Source organism: Epargyreus clarus, unplaced genomic scaffold, assembly GCF_041222505.1.
Source record: "Epargyreus clarus isolate Ecla_fem2 unplaced genomic scaffold, WU_Ecla_fem_2.2 ptg000004l, whole genome shotgun sequence".
In the NCBI taxonomy this organism is placed as follows: Eukaryota; Metazoa; Arthropoda; class Insecta; order Lepidoptera; family Hesperiidae; genus Epargyreus; species Epargyreus clarus.
The window spans coordinates 10546274-10561476 of NW_027332212.1; the positions used below are offsets into that span (position 1 = coordinate 10546274).

At 33.6% G+C, this 15203-nt stretch overlaps 1 protein-coding gene across 1 annotated transcript; it reads left to right on the plus strand.

Moving 5' to 3' along the window:
- The first annotated feature begins 2565 nt into the window (after positions 1-2565).
- On the plus strand, positions 2566-12638 carry xmas (RRM_XMAS2 and SAC3_GANP domain-containing protein xmas). Its single transcript, XM_073093260.1, has 10 exons — positions 2566-2825; positions 3258-3464; positions 3993-4105; positions 4639-4747; positions 5376-5546; positions 6081-6198; positions 6660-6842; positions 7355-7442; positions 8085-8326; positions 8734-12638. The coding sequence occupies exons 1-10, from the start codon at positions 2740-2742 to the stop codon at positions 12571-12573; spliced, it is 5157 nt and encodes a 1718-aa protein (XP_072949361.1). The 5' UTR covers positions 2566-2739; the 3' UTR covers positions 12574-12638.
- The last annotated feature ends 2565 nt before the right edge of the window (positions 12639-15203 follow it).

A 15203-nucleotide genomic window follows, 5' to 3' on the forward strand; every position in this document is an offset into this window, starting at 1 on the left:
AATAATCAATGTTTCAATAGGATCTTATTTTGAACAGTTATTGATCAATACACAACTTAAATATATCATGCAAGCTAAGTAATTTTATAAACTCCATAAGGATGAATTAACCTTAATGCACAACGATGTCAGCCATATAAATCTGAGGTACGCGTAGGAAATATTTTTATACACCCTTGCACTGCTAAAGACCTCAGAATGAATTGCATAATAATATACATGTACATTGTTGAACAAATAGATATAAAATGTAAGCAATGTCTAATCAGGAATTGATCTTTTTGTATGTTAGATCAGCTTATTCCCAGCGTGTCTTAACTTTCCCCAAAAATGGTTTCAACATCATCACCACCAACTATAAATAAAATAATAATCTTTCATTAAATAATATTGTTACATTAATATTTATACGGTCATTAACCTCCTGGGACCCAGGAAAAAAAGTTGTTAGGAATTTGAATTAAATTTATCCTGACCAATACAATAGGTAACAGAATTACAGGAAAAAATATAACAAAAAATGTAAGTCGGAAAATATGGATTTTCTCAATGTCATATATATAACACGTGAGTTCCCAATTACAACTATTATTTGTGTCATATATATATGACATAGAACATTAATCATATATATTAATGTAAAATTTTGGTAATATGAGAAATGTATTGTAAAAAAATACTGTCTGTGTTGTGTACAATTATATCTTAATCTATAATTTTAAACAGTCACACTCAATTTAAAAAAATGATTCTCACAATCACATTCAGCAGTAAACTTAACTGTCTTAACTTAACTTAACTTGTATATTTTTTCTAACATATATCACAGTCATCAAATAAACTTAAAATATGTTCCGTTATTAAGTCACAGTACACAGATTATATAAATATTTTTTTAAAGTAAAAATAATACTATTTAATAAATTTGCGGTACGTTCTTATTATGACAAAATTGATAACTGAACACAAAATATGGTTACAAAAAGTATAAATTGGTGATTAAAAAATTCTTTTTTTGTTGAATTATAAGAAACAATTATGTTTTATTGAAATATATATTGCATTTAATACAATATGCTCTTGTAGTTGCTGTATTTTGGTTTTCTGCATTTATTTGGAACGTTGGAGTATTGGACTAAATTATGTACTTTATGATAACGGAAACTTTCGGTTGACATGGGTTTTATTTTAGCCTTCTATTAATATGTCTTCGTCTTCGAACTGCCAATCGAACTCGAATTACTGTCAGATTCAGTGTAATGACACAGTCCAGTGTGTTTGTTGTCCAACCACCATGTGAGAACTATTTATCCTAGCTAATGATTTCGATATTCCCGTCGCTTTTTTCATTAGAAAACTCGCAGGTCTTTGCAAATCTGTTTTAGTTGTCGTTATATGAAAACCTCCTTTCAAAAAGTCTTCCAATTTTGTATTAGTGAAATAATGAACACAATAAAAATGTTAATCTGATATAAGTATTTCGCAAATTTTGCGGACTGCCGATTCACCCAAAGTAAATCCTTAAGGCTCTAGGATGGCCCCTTCCATTAATTATAATTGAGGACCCGATAAAAATATCAAAACCTGCACAACTTTCTACTTCAATAAACCGAATTCGAATTCTAATTCGAGAAACCAGAATACGAGTCATTGTTGCCATCATGACATTGTAATGTTACGTCTTCTAGGTCATCTTCATTAGTTAAGTCTAGCTTTGAGTCGTCTAGCATAGCGGATATTTCGTAATTGCGTAAGCTCGTAATAACAAACAAGAATAACATTAAAATATGAAGTTCGAGAAAGAAAAATGTTTATGTCATATGAGTATTACACTGGGACTCTTCCATTCACAGTAGTAATTGGGAACTCATGTGGTACCAGTATGACATAAAACTTTCATCCGATATTTCATAATTTTTAATGTAACCTACAAGCATTGCAGACTCATATTTAGTAAAAATGATTTATTATAAACGATAAAAATACATATTTTTTATAAAAACATCGATATTTGAATAAAAATCTCAAATTCACTTACTACTTGTTTCCGACCGTGACGCCATCGTTTGGTTAAAATTCACAATGCAATAAAATAGTAACATCCTATGAGCTAATCACAGTTTTAAATGGTGGACCAACATGTTATCTATTGAATAAAACTAAAAGATCTCGTAAATATTGACAGATGGTGCTGTTACATTTTTTTCTTTTCTATGTAATATATATATGACGAAAGATCCCAGGAGGTTAAAGTAATAATTAAGCCATGTTGAATTCACAGGCGCTTTTTACCTTTGAAAGAATATTAAGTTAAAATTTCATGTCATTGTTAAGTTTTAGCAACTATCAATAGTGTTTCTCATTAAAACTTCTGATTTTTATATTTTAATTAGTATTAATTATAATAAAACTGGCAACTGGTATTGCATACTTTAGACAAGGTACGACTATATAGTAGCTTGTGTGCAAATGACAACCTAATATTTAATCTGTCCATAGACAGTTTTTTACACTACATTTTAAATAATAAACACGCGTACATGACATTTTAATGACAGATGACAGATGACAGCGATGATTGCGAAGAAGTTGGAGTGAAACTGGATATCATTTTGTTTTTGTGTGGCTTTAATTTAAAAAATAACGGCATTTATACTATGATTTTCCTTTAAATTAGCGCTAGTTTGTAAAGTGATAATATTATCTCTTGATTATATGAAGTAAATTAACACTAGAACAATGGATACTGATCATTCGACGAGTCCCCCGAAAAAGTTGAAAAGTCCACAGCCAGACGGAACCGTAAACCCTAAGACATCGGTGATGTAAGTTCACGTGTTTACCTTCTAACGCTGACCTTCATTCGTATAAACAAAATGATGAGACGCGAAACAAAATACGCATTTTGTTTTTATATTTTAGGTTATGTTAGATGAACACAAATATATTTGCATAGCGAAAATTGCTTTTCAGTAAACCGTAATATACGCCATTTTTGTTTTAATTATGGCAAATTTAGTAGTCTTGATTCTATATTTACAAACATACTTATATGGGATCACAACCAAAATGTTTAAATAATACCCTCAGATGTATAAGATTTCTCTTTTTATGTTCTCTTAATTTGAACAAGTCAAAAAACATAATTTACATCCCTTATTTCTTCTCTTGATGTGACCTGGGATTCTTTATTTCCTTAACCTGCTTACAGTGTATATTTCAACAATTTCCTTCTCAATCCTTTTAATTCATTTCAGATGCAGCAAAGTTCCAGAAAGTTTATTCGAAACAGGCGCAGCGGAGAAGCATTTCAACAAATTTGGCAAAGTCCAGAGAATAAAGTTGTATCGCAAGAGGCACATGTGTCTTGTAGAGTTTGACCAAGTGAAGGCGGCAGAACTTGCTGTTCTGAACGCTGGTGCCTATGATGGCTTTATGTTTGATGTCACACGAAGATGTAGGGTGTAAGTAATAAGGGTTAAAAGTGGTAAAACTCTCTGTGGTTCTTCTCCAGTGGCACCACCACCAAACTTATTTCTGCATCATATCAGCAGTGTAAGGCGCTGTTGTGTTCTGGTTTGAAGGGTGTTCTAATGGAGATATACTTCTCCAAGGCATTCCTACTTAGTTGTCAGGGGTAGAGGTGCATCTGTGATTGACATGTGGGCATCTGGTCTTGTCTGGCGTTCATTGCTGATGTTCATGGGTGGCAGAAGGTACTAAACAGGTAGACTGCATGCTCCTCTGCTACTTCTATCTTACACGTAAAAAAAGAGTAGACAGCATTCTCTTAAAATTAGTCATTTTATAAAACTGCTTTATAATTATCACTAGTATGGTAAGAGAAAGAAAAAAATCGTGTATGCTAATCATACAGGCATGCACTTCACATTGCGGTTTGAAATTTTGTTAATGACTTTTTAGTCTTACATTATAAGCAATTCAGTTACAGCCATACTTTGTCCAATCTATTAATAAAGTCTCATTTGTAGAAGGAGAAAGAGCAAGAAGGAAGATGATCCAGACTGGACTCCGGACCCTGAGGTAGAGGAGGAATTGTCAGCGATGAGTGGCGCACCATCTTACAGATTTACTCGGCAAAAATGTAAGTATTTACAATTTTTTCTGCAAGGCTACCTGATGGTAAGTGCATAATGCCATCCGTGGACATCTGTACTGTGTTGGAAAGCCTTGGATAAGTATAATGTACTTAATACACCTTTCAACCCAAAAGAAAGATGTGCTTAACACTGTATGCGATCACTTCTAACTACACACATCTCCAACATGCAGATAGAGAGAATGAGCATGCAGTCATGAGGGTAAGTGGCTACTGCCGCCCATGGACATATGTAATCAACCCTAGAGAATATTCATATATGAGATTGGCCACAGATGAGCCTCTACCCCTGAGGTCTAAGCTGAAATACCTTAGAAAGAATGTCTCCCTTACCACACCCTTCAAACCAAAAAACAGCAGCACTTAACACTGCTGTTATTAGGCAGATATAGGTGTGGTGGTGGTGCCACTCGAGTCGAAAAACAGTGTCCTTCCACCTTCAAAACTACTTGAGCCTGTAGTACCATCTAAAGATTGCACATTATGAACTAAAACTGAATAATTTTCATTATTTACAGCAATGGATCTAGATCCTATAGTGAAGAAACGCAAGCCTCCAGTGCGAGTTGCTAAATTCTCACCTGTTAAGAAGAGAGTTGATATGCCTTTACGATCTAATGCTGTGTTGTAAGTATAAGCTTATCTAAATGTTGTTATAGTCCGCGCCAAACATCTAGTCCGCTCTAAAGTTGTTGCGTGCATATACTCCGTAACGTAAGAGCACACTAACGCAGCTATCTACCCGCGAGAGAGAGCGGGCAGCGGACGGGTGCCTGGGGAGTCCCGAACTGTCTTCATCTGGCTAAGATCTACAATTTGCTATTGTGACGCGACTGTTTCTGTGTATATTAGAAGCGGACTAGCAGTTTGGCGCGAGGTTGTGTTTTCTGACAGCATGTATGTATGTCTCAATCCTTGGCATGCCCTACAGTCCAAATGCCTTAACAGGTCTAACATATGAGGTGTTGTTGGATTTGTCTACATGGAGGGTTTATTTTTAAGCATCTTTATCATTCCAAAAAGAATTGACTATGTTTATTGTTTATGTCTACAGACATTTAACTAACCAGACATGGGTTGCGTCAGGTAATACAACTTAGAATACATGCATAGTATGTGTAGAAATATGTTAATACAAATTGTACACTGAAATAACTTTGTCTAATGCACTCGATATCTGTATGGTTCATTTACTACTGTAATAAAATAAGTAACAATATGAAATGACACTGATATATTTTATGTATTTTCACAGTGCACAACCCATTTCTACTATAATTTCGGCGCCGGTAGAAGTGTCACCAGTGATCACTGTTTCAAACACGTATATAAGCACATCGGAAGCGGCAGCAGAACTGCACCAACTGAGCTTCAAGGTGTCACTAACACCTGATGAGCAGTGGAGGATATTGGATGCTAGAGACAAGTAAGGCACATCCTAATTCAGTAATACATATTCTTGCACATAATTTCTGGTTATCAATAATTTACATTTACTCTATTTTTATATTTTTGGATTATTCAGTCTTGCTTTGAGTTATGAAATGTCATCTGATTTTTGCAATGTCTTGTGATGGAAGTGTGATAAGTGGATAAAGATGTACATGTTGATTATGAAAGTATATATTGTATTTTTGGAAGTTTTGAGCGTTTTAAGAGCTCTTATTATTGTCATCATTGCTATGAAATTGATGGGCAAAGCTGTACTTTAATATGAGTGAAATTTATGGCATAGTCCATCGAGCTGACCTATTGTAAATTAGTAGAATTCATGCATTTGTGAAATCTTTTTAAAAATATTAGGAGAGAAATTTCTCACGTTATTGTCCTTTACAGTTTAGGCAAGTGAAAATTATTGTAATATGCACCAACTTTAAAACATGAGAGGTGCATGCCTGTTATTCAAACCTTAAAGTGAGAAGTTGGTATGAAGTACTAAGCTAAAACCACTTTTTTCTAGAATATTGCGGTCATGGGGTGGCGCCGGTTCTCGAGTGAAGGTCGGCGGCGCTACCATAGGCACGTGCCCCGACATGTGCCCGGAAAAGGAACTGCTACAGAGACAGTTTGAACATCAAGTGAGATTCTGTGCAAATTTGCAGTTTTGATATATTTTTAAATATGTTTGTAAGCACATTGTACATTGTAAGCTTCCATACAAACTACTATATTATTGCAACTAATACGAAACACATTCTGAAAATTTTAATCTAATGTGTCACTTAAAACTTATGTAGGTCTCTGGTCTCATATCGAAAAAAATAAAATAAAAAGGTGATTATGGTGGGAAAGATGAATAATGAAAATTATGTATGGGGGCTTGGAGTTGATTTAAAGTAACAGAATGGATGGATTTAATTCTCTGTTGCTTGAAGTAGATTTAAAGTAACAAGATGGATTTAAGTGTCCATTGGACATATGCCTTAAAATAGAAAACCTTGTAATGTTATACATTATACTATAATAATGTTATTACTTTTTAATGACTTATCTTTTAATTTTGAAATGGTAACAGTAACTTTCAAACCATTCATTGTAGGTGATGACGTTAGAAACGAGGGTGGATTCAGATGGAGATCTGGAGCCGTGGCGAGCGGTGAAGCAATACAGTCGCAGCTCCGCTGACCAGGAGATCCCAATGTGTTACGAGCTTCGCCCGGCCTCCGTGCTCATGAGGACCTGCGCGTATTTGTTGCACGAAATAGCTGATACTAAGCGACAGGTAATGTTTCTAGACTCTACAATGATATCGTCGCGGAATTGATATATTTTGTTATGTAATAGGTAGGTACTCATGATAAATCAACGCCGTGTCCACGAGTAAAAGAGTCGAAATAACGACGGTAAAAAAATTAAATTCATAGAGAGTACATAACATAAAGGTAATGTGTGGCCAGAGATTTGATAGATATGTCAGTATAATCAAGCCTGCTCATATGTATGTATGTAATGATTGACTTGGCAGAGTGTTCATCATTCTCATTAGACTTGCAGGAGATACCAGGTTCGTTTCTTGGCTAGTCATCAAAATGATGATATCTGTATTTATACATACGGAATACGGCATCATTTGAACATGAATTCCATTGTGGATATGATTATTGAAAGTCTCTTCTAATATTGGAGTCTGTGTATTTTTAATCAATAAATATTAATTTGTATGTAGCCAAAATATACACACATAATATAAAATTGTAAATATTTTAAGATCTATTTATAAAAATTGTATTGCAGGTGACATTGGCGGATTGGTTTCATTTCATGTGGGACAGATTTCGTAGCATCCGAAAAGATATAACACAGCAGGCACTGTGCTGTAGAGGTATTTATTTAATAGTAAAATAATTATGATGTTCACAAAATTATAATAATAATTCTTTACGTTATAATCATTTGTCACTCCTAGGTTTGAAAAGTACATAAATCCATATGTTAAAAAAAACTAGTAGAAGTTTTAGAATTTAGATATAAGAGTTCCTAACATAAATATCGATATTCATATCACAGGTTTTAAGTACTGATAAATTTAACGCGATATCATCGATAATTCAAATTATTCAAGTAGGGTTTGTTTTGGCCCACAAATATCAAATATTATTAATTTTAATGACATTTTTTAACACGCTTTTATTAGCTTGGGTTGTATGTATGTATGTATGTATGTATTTCCGATTCCTATCCACTTTAACCGTTCAGTTTAATTCAAAAATTTTAAGAATTATCAAAAACCGATGACAATACACGATTTTAATAATCTTGTACCATTGTCCTTATCAACATCCTCATCCTCATTAACGAGTTTCGAGGCGAGATTGTTCGAGCGCCTTAGAGAAAGTTCATGGCGAAGTTACTAGATTGCAACAATTATTACTTTTTAGTTTCAATAATTTTGTGTTCGAAGTGGTCATTCTTTATAAAATATTTGAATTGATATTCATCATCATAATATTTTCATTTTTTTCAGAATCAATACAATTAGTGGAGATATGCGCTCGTTTCCACGCACACTGCGCTGCCAGGCTTGCCGATCTAGAACACACACAGTTTGATCAAAAGTTGAACACGGATAACCTTACCAAGTGCCTGCAAACCCTGAAGCATATGTATGATGATGATGAGGTCACGCCAGAACAAAAGCCAAACGAAGCGGAGTTTCGGGGATACATTGCCTTGCTCAACCTCGGTGACTCAAACTTTTTATGGGAGGTATGATGTAATTTGTAGTTGGCAATCTCTTTATTATTTTAGTTATTGTCGGCAGAGAAATAGAAAGAAAATCTGAATTTTAAAATTTGGCAGCAGATTTGATTTCAGTGTATTTCAATTTGAGGATCAAATTATAAATAAGAAATATTACACTCCAAAAAGACTACTGTTTGCTTTAAATGTAATTTTGCAATTTACTTGGGTATTTTTCTCACACACACCACACAAGTCGACATACAACCAACATAAAATCTGTATATGGTATCCAAAATATAGTACAATGGGGGCTTTGATAATGAACTTACTGGTATCTGTGTGCCATGATGGCCATTTATAGAATGCAAGATTTTTATCCTAAGAAATAAGCATATAAATATGAGGTACTGTATGCTTATTTTTTGTTTCAGATTAAACATCTACCCCATGAGATACAGAAATCGGAACCAATCGTATTTGCAATTCAAGTATTCATCGCGCTAGACAATAACAACTACGTGAAATTCTTCCGGCTCATTAAACAAAGAGCCACTTATTTGCAAGCCTGTATATTACTAAGGTATTTCAACGATGTAAGAGCTCGAGCACTCGCGAGAATAGTAAAAGGTTTTGCACCCAGAGGAAGCTCGCGTTATCCTGCAGAAGAATTGATGAAAACATTGTCATTCGAATCTATTGAAAGTATGAAATCATTTATCAATCATTATGGATTACGGTTAAGTAGAGTGACAGATACAGATGAATATGATGTAATATTAAATCGAAATCAGTTTATAGAAGACAGTGATCCGTACCCAATTGCTAGAGCTATATCGCTTATAGAATCTAAGCGTCAGAGTACCGTAGGTCAGGTGATAGCCGGCGGTATACTTCCAGATTACGATTTCGCCAACTACGGTCTACATTCCAGTTTTAATAACGATGGCAAATTGAAAGTATCAGCGTTGATCGCAGAAGATCTTGGTTACAATACAATCAATGATAGCAACAAAGATGTTCAATCATTGAAAGCGGAACTTTTCAAATTATTAAGCGGCAGCAAAACTTTCGTAAACATAGATAAAACGCAAGAAATCAAGAGAAACATTTTTACGAAACCAGAAGAACCACCGAAATATTCGTTTGCTAATGAGGGTGTTAAACACAAAGGATTCTCATTTCAGCCAGCCATACCCATTGCACCTAAAGAGATTGTTAAAACATCTCCCGAAAAAATATTTGCAGCAGATACCAAAAATATATTTAAATTTTCAAAGCCTGAAGAGAGTCCCGAAAAAGATCATGATAATGTATTCAAATCAATAAGTAAATCAGCTCCAGAAAAATCTATTTTTGGTACAGCGACTAATGCTCATGTAGACCCCTTCAAGTCAAACAATAACTTATTTAAAGTACCAAAGCCTAACAATGATGTTTTCAAAAAACCGACTTTCGGAAACTCTATATTTGGACAAAAAACAGACAATAATTTAGATAGTACCCATAAAGCAGACTCAAAGAATATATTTTCAAGTGGACATACAAATTTGTTTACTAAAAAGGAAGAGGTTCCGGAGAGTCATAACATATTTAAACCTACTGTTCAAGCAGACAAAAATATTTTTGGCAAATCTACTACATTGCAGGGAAATGATATAAAATCTACATCAAATATTTTTGGTTCCATTGGAAAGGCTTCATTTTCCGAAAAACCTTCTCTATTTAACTCCGGCAACGTCATGCAACCTGGCGTTGTTTCAAATGGTGACAGTGTATTCGCTAAAACATCACCAGGAAGTTTGTTTAAGAATGCATTGCAGCCAAACGATCCAGAAACCAAGAATTACTTGATATTCCAAAGTAAAAATAAGCCTACAGTAGCCAACAGTATTTTCAATTCTGTGAATAATCGTAATATGAATGATGTCTATAATTTCGATCAAAATGCAGATGAAACAAATGACATGGTGAAAATGCGTGAAATGTATGATCAGAAAGTTAAAGAGGATGAACAGAGAGAAATGGCAGAACAGCTGAGGAGAGAAGAAGAAAGGCGACAAGAGGAGGAAAGACAGAAGGAAGAAATGCGGCGAAGGGAGGAAGAGAAACGAAGGGAAGTAGAGAGGCGGAGAGAAGAGGCAAGGAGAAAAGAGGAACAGAGGCTAAGAGAGGAGGAACGGCGGAGAGAAGAAGAGAGGCTGAAGAAAATAGAAGAGAGAAAACAGCAGGAATTAAAAGAAAGGTTAGAAAGAGAACGACAGGCGGAATTACAGAGAAAAGCTGAGGAAGAAGAAAGAAAGTTCAAGGCAAGAGTTGAAAAAGAGTCAGGAGAACTTATAAATGAACTTATTGACACAGTTGAAGGGGAAACGGTGAGAGAAGTTTTAAAAGAAGAAATGGACAGCTTTAAGGAACTTATGCTGTATGCTAATGAGACTACAGAAAACATATTTACAGAAGTATGCAGTGAAATTTGTCATGCAGAAATAAAAGCTGAAATGTTTTTAAGTAAAAGATTAATGATTAAATGGTTCAGTATTTGGAAAAAGCAAGTCGCTCGTAATGTAAAAAGAAGAAAGTTATTAGAAGATACTCCCGTTTGGTTAACAAACAATACGCCTTATGAGGAAGCAAAGAATTTACGGCGGATAGTAGAAAAGGCTGCTTTGAGAAATATGAACGCTATTCATAGAGGTTACCGTTTTAATGGTGAATTGAGGCAACTACCATCACCTGACCCGTACAATGTTATGGAAATAATAAGATCCCCATTGTTAAAACGTGCAAGGCAAATTAATTATCCGTATGATAAATGTTTCTTCTGGAAAGTCACTTTAATATCACCAGGGGCTGATAAATGGCTATGTCGAAAAGTCAATTTAGAAAAATGGTTGAAAGATGCATTTGGTGACAAGAAGTCGCACGAAATAAGTTCTTGTTTAATTAATGTTGGAAGGCATTCTTGGAATAATCTGATGAATTTTGCAATATCAGTAAGTTTGATAAATAAAGAACAGAAACACGTTTATAGCGAGGCGTTAGAAGGTGCGAATTCTTTACTATTTTATATTACTGAACATAATATTACTGATGTAATAGATGAGATAATGAAGCAAAAGTACCAATATCAAGTCATTCCGGTCGCAATTATTACTTCACTAGCAGCAAATGATCTGAGTGGTTTAGAGATGCAGTTAATGAAAATTAAAAATAACAATCTTATATCAGATTATAAAATATATTATATTGATGTAAATAATGTAATCACTTCTTTGGACAATAATACCAAACGGGCATTGAAGTGGCTGGCTAAAAACTACCAAAAATCTTCACCAATTGAAATAGATCATTTAAAATCCATCTGTGAACGATACCTCGGCAATGAAATATGGTGCAAATTAAAATTTGAAAACGACAGTCGGATGAGTATAATTCATAAAGATCTAAATAAACTCATAGAAATTTACAATATTTCTCTTGAAAAACTGACGAAAGTCCTCACCGATGAGAATTTGTTCAATTATCCTTCCTTTCCACTAGAATTTAAAGAATACTTGGACAATTCATCTCCGTATCCAAAACCATATGAATTTATTCCCAGTAACGTAAAAAATACGGAAAATATTGATACTATTAAAGATATAATGAATAGGCTTAAACTGCCAAGGTCTACGTTAGACTTTCAACCACAAAATAATGTCGGTATGCAAGAAAACGTACGTACATATTGTAAGCAAATAGGTTGGTTTGAAAATCCAGAACAAGTTGTTTGTAAAGTCGTTGCGATATTACCAGATGCATATTCAGTGATGCCGTGCCAAGATTTAAGTAATTTATATGAACATAATGATCTCATAGACCTACTAAATATTATAGTTTACGAAAAAATAAGCAAGCTGAGAAACTTTGAAAATAGGTATGCCATATATGATAAATCAGCACTTGAAGATTATCGCAATAGCCCTTGGATATATGAAACAAATGTTTTGAATAGTTTGAAACATAAAGCTGTAGACTACGAGGACGAGTTAGATCTTTATTTAGATGCCAAAAGGCGTAAAATGGCATTTGAGTCTCAAGAATGTCTTATGTTGGATGATAATGATCAAACACTCCTTCAGGAAAACATACAGGTAGCTGATGAAAGTATAAGCAATTACAATAATTATAAAGAAGCTGTGCAACAGCTTGAGAAGCAACTTGAAGAGGAAAGGAAGAAATCTGATGAACTCGATAATCTATTGAAAGCTGCGCTTTGTGATGCTGTATAAAATAGTTATTTTTGTAAAACAATTTAATCAACTATTAAATTAATAAATTTACTGATTTTTGAAAATATGTTTCATTAATATTTATTTATAAGATCGTACTTTTACAGGCGCATTATGGGAAATGTGAAAGTAAAATTTTAATACATTGAAGAAAACATTTGAATAAACTGATTATATTTTTTTCCATTTGCTTAACTTGATTCTATATTGACAGATGCTATCTTGATTGACCTTTATGAGGTACGGCACTAGGGTTGAGAGTTGCAAGTGGCATGCGTGTGGGCACAATATAGCATGATAGACAATAGGGCTAAAGAGTATTATGGTCATTATAATAAAATATATTACAAATAGATATCAAAATTTTATTCATTTTATTTTAGATCAAGTATCACAGACACTATCAAGAAGAAAAAAAAAAAAAAAGATACCGGCCGAATTGATAACCACCTCCTTTTTGAAGTCGGTTAATTAACAGTCACTAATCACTAGTTTGTTTATCTTGTACTACATTTAAACATGCATCCACAAATTCTATGAAAATAGGCTCTTGCATATATTCTTTCAGAAGCATGTCTGGATTAGGAGATTTATCCAACAGCTCCAATATTTCTCTAACATGTGGATTTTCCAAAACTTTTCTTAAATCTGGGGAGTTTTCTGAAATCAATTAAAAAATATTAAAATCATCAATTTAATTGTAATCTATCATAAGTAGATTTTGAATAGATATTTGGATATCTATTTGACAGATGAGGATCTGAGTCTTCAGGACACGAGTGCATCTCTGATCGACTTCAGGTAGAACTGGTCTATGGGTGGTACAAAGATGGCAGTGCACTGGCAGAGGTTACCATCAAATAGACTGCAAGCTTGTTTTCTACATCAAGTTACTTAAAATAGTATATGTCTATAACCAGTTGTTTAACAAGACTGTTAAAGCCTTACTTGAATTATGAAGATAGAAAAATATCCTATATTAGTTCAGTCAACTAAAGATAGTAGATTTCTACACTTCTTTCATATTCAGTTTTTAACAGCAGTGTTAACTGCTCAATTCTGGTGAAACATGTTTACAGTGATCACTAGCAGTAGCAAATGGAGTGCAGCTTTTAGCAAAATATATTGATAATACATAATATTGCAGTGTATCAGAACCTGTCATGCATTTGAGGTAATTAGAACATTAAGGCAATTTAATAATTAGAATACAATCCTAGGCTTATTATTGAAATGACTACAATAACAGGGAACTTTGATATTTATTACAAAAACTTGATAAATGTTCCTTACGTAATAACTTTAATTTTTCCAATGGGACAGTGTCTTCTGTTGGAAATTCATAATTGAAATTACATTCCACATCTTCTGGTTTCTCTGGAGGTGGTGTCGGTGGTGAACAAGGTGATGCTTTGTGAGCTTTGCAACAGGCAACCGAGCAACTAAATGAAATAAATATTTACTACTTTCACATCTGTATCTTTCAAGATTTACGTAACTGGTATTTTACAAAAAATATTGTATTAAAATTAAATTTGGATTATATATCAGAAAACCTTTGTTGAGGGTGCAAACCTTGCCCTTACCATAGGCAAGGAATTCAAAAAGGAAGAGGCAAATTCAAATTTGGAACACTGTAGCATGAACCACCCTATGCAAAGCTACATAAATGCTCTAAAACTCTTAACTCTAAACATAGATTAGTTATTAATCTGTGACTCTAAATGGCAATAATTTAATAAATAACCAGGTATAAAATTGCAATTAATTTAAAAGAAATACTTAAATATTGCTACCTATTATTAATATGTTTCATTATACTTACTATGGTTTTGTACATGTAGGACATTTGTATTTGGCACTCTCATTGCATTGGATACAATTCATAGTGGGAGGTATTAAAGTAATTTTATTCTTTAGTCTGAAGTGTGCTGAAGTGTCTTAAGTGGTGTAAAATAAGTTCCTATGTAGACACAAGATAGTAAGAGTAGAACTATATTTATATCTCGCAAATTCGAAGTTTCAGTTATCTATTTTGTTATAATAACAACTCGTATCATCATCAAATTACAATTTTATATTATCATGATCATTACGAATCATGTCAGAAGGGAGAAAAAGTATAAGTAAGTTTATTTATTCTCATATAATCACATCACATTAATGTAAACACTTGTATTTAGTTTGAATTAGAAATAAAACAAAATAATACTCCAGTAAAATACACACGTGAAAATGATATTTTATTTATGATGATCATAACATTTGACATACATGACTTTGACGCTGACATAACCTGACGTTTTAGAATTTTTGTAACGATAGGTTTTTTCTTCCGGGAATGACCGGAATTCTAACTTTTTGCCGATGCAAGTATGAAGTATGCGACTTCATACTTGCGTGTTTTTGTATTGAAAAATAGTATGAGCAAATTCATAGATAAGGTGGACGTTTGATAGATTTTACACAGTTTTTCAAAATCAGTTGAGAAGGATCTTCACCGCAGGTTCCATGCCATTCGGAGCATCCGCCATCCGCTATCCGGCCATTGAATACATACTCCGTGCACATGCACCAGTTTCAATAGACGACTTAACTAAGTATATTACTTTAATCTAAGTAATCTAAAG

Coding starts and splice junctions, on each gene's coding strand:
- xmas (XM_073093260.1), top strand. CDS start 2,740: ATGGATACTGATCATTCGACGAGTCCCCCGAAAAAGTTGAAAAGTCCA. Junction 2,826..3,257: donor AACCCTAAGACATCGGTGAT/GTAAGTTCACGT, acceptor AATTCATTTCAG/ATGCAGCAAAGTTCCAGAAA. Junction 7,443..8,084: donor GCAGGCACTGTGCTGTAGAG/GTATTTATTTAA, acceptor CATTTTTTTCAG/AATCAATACAATTAGTGGAG.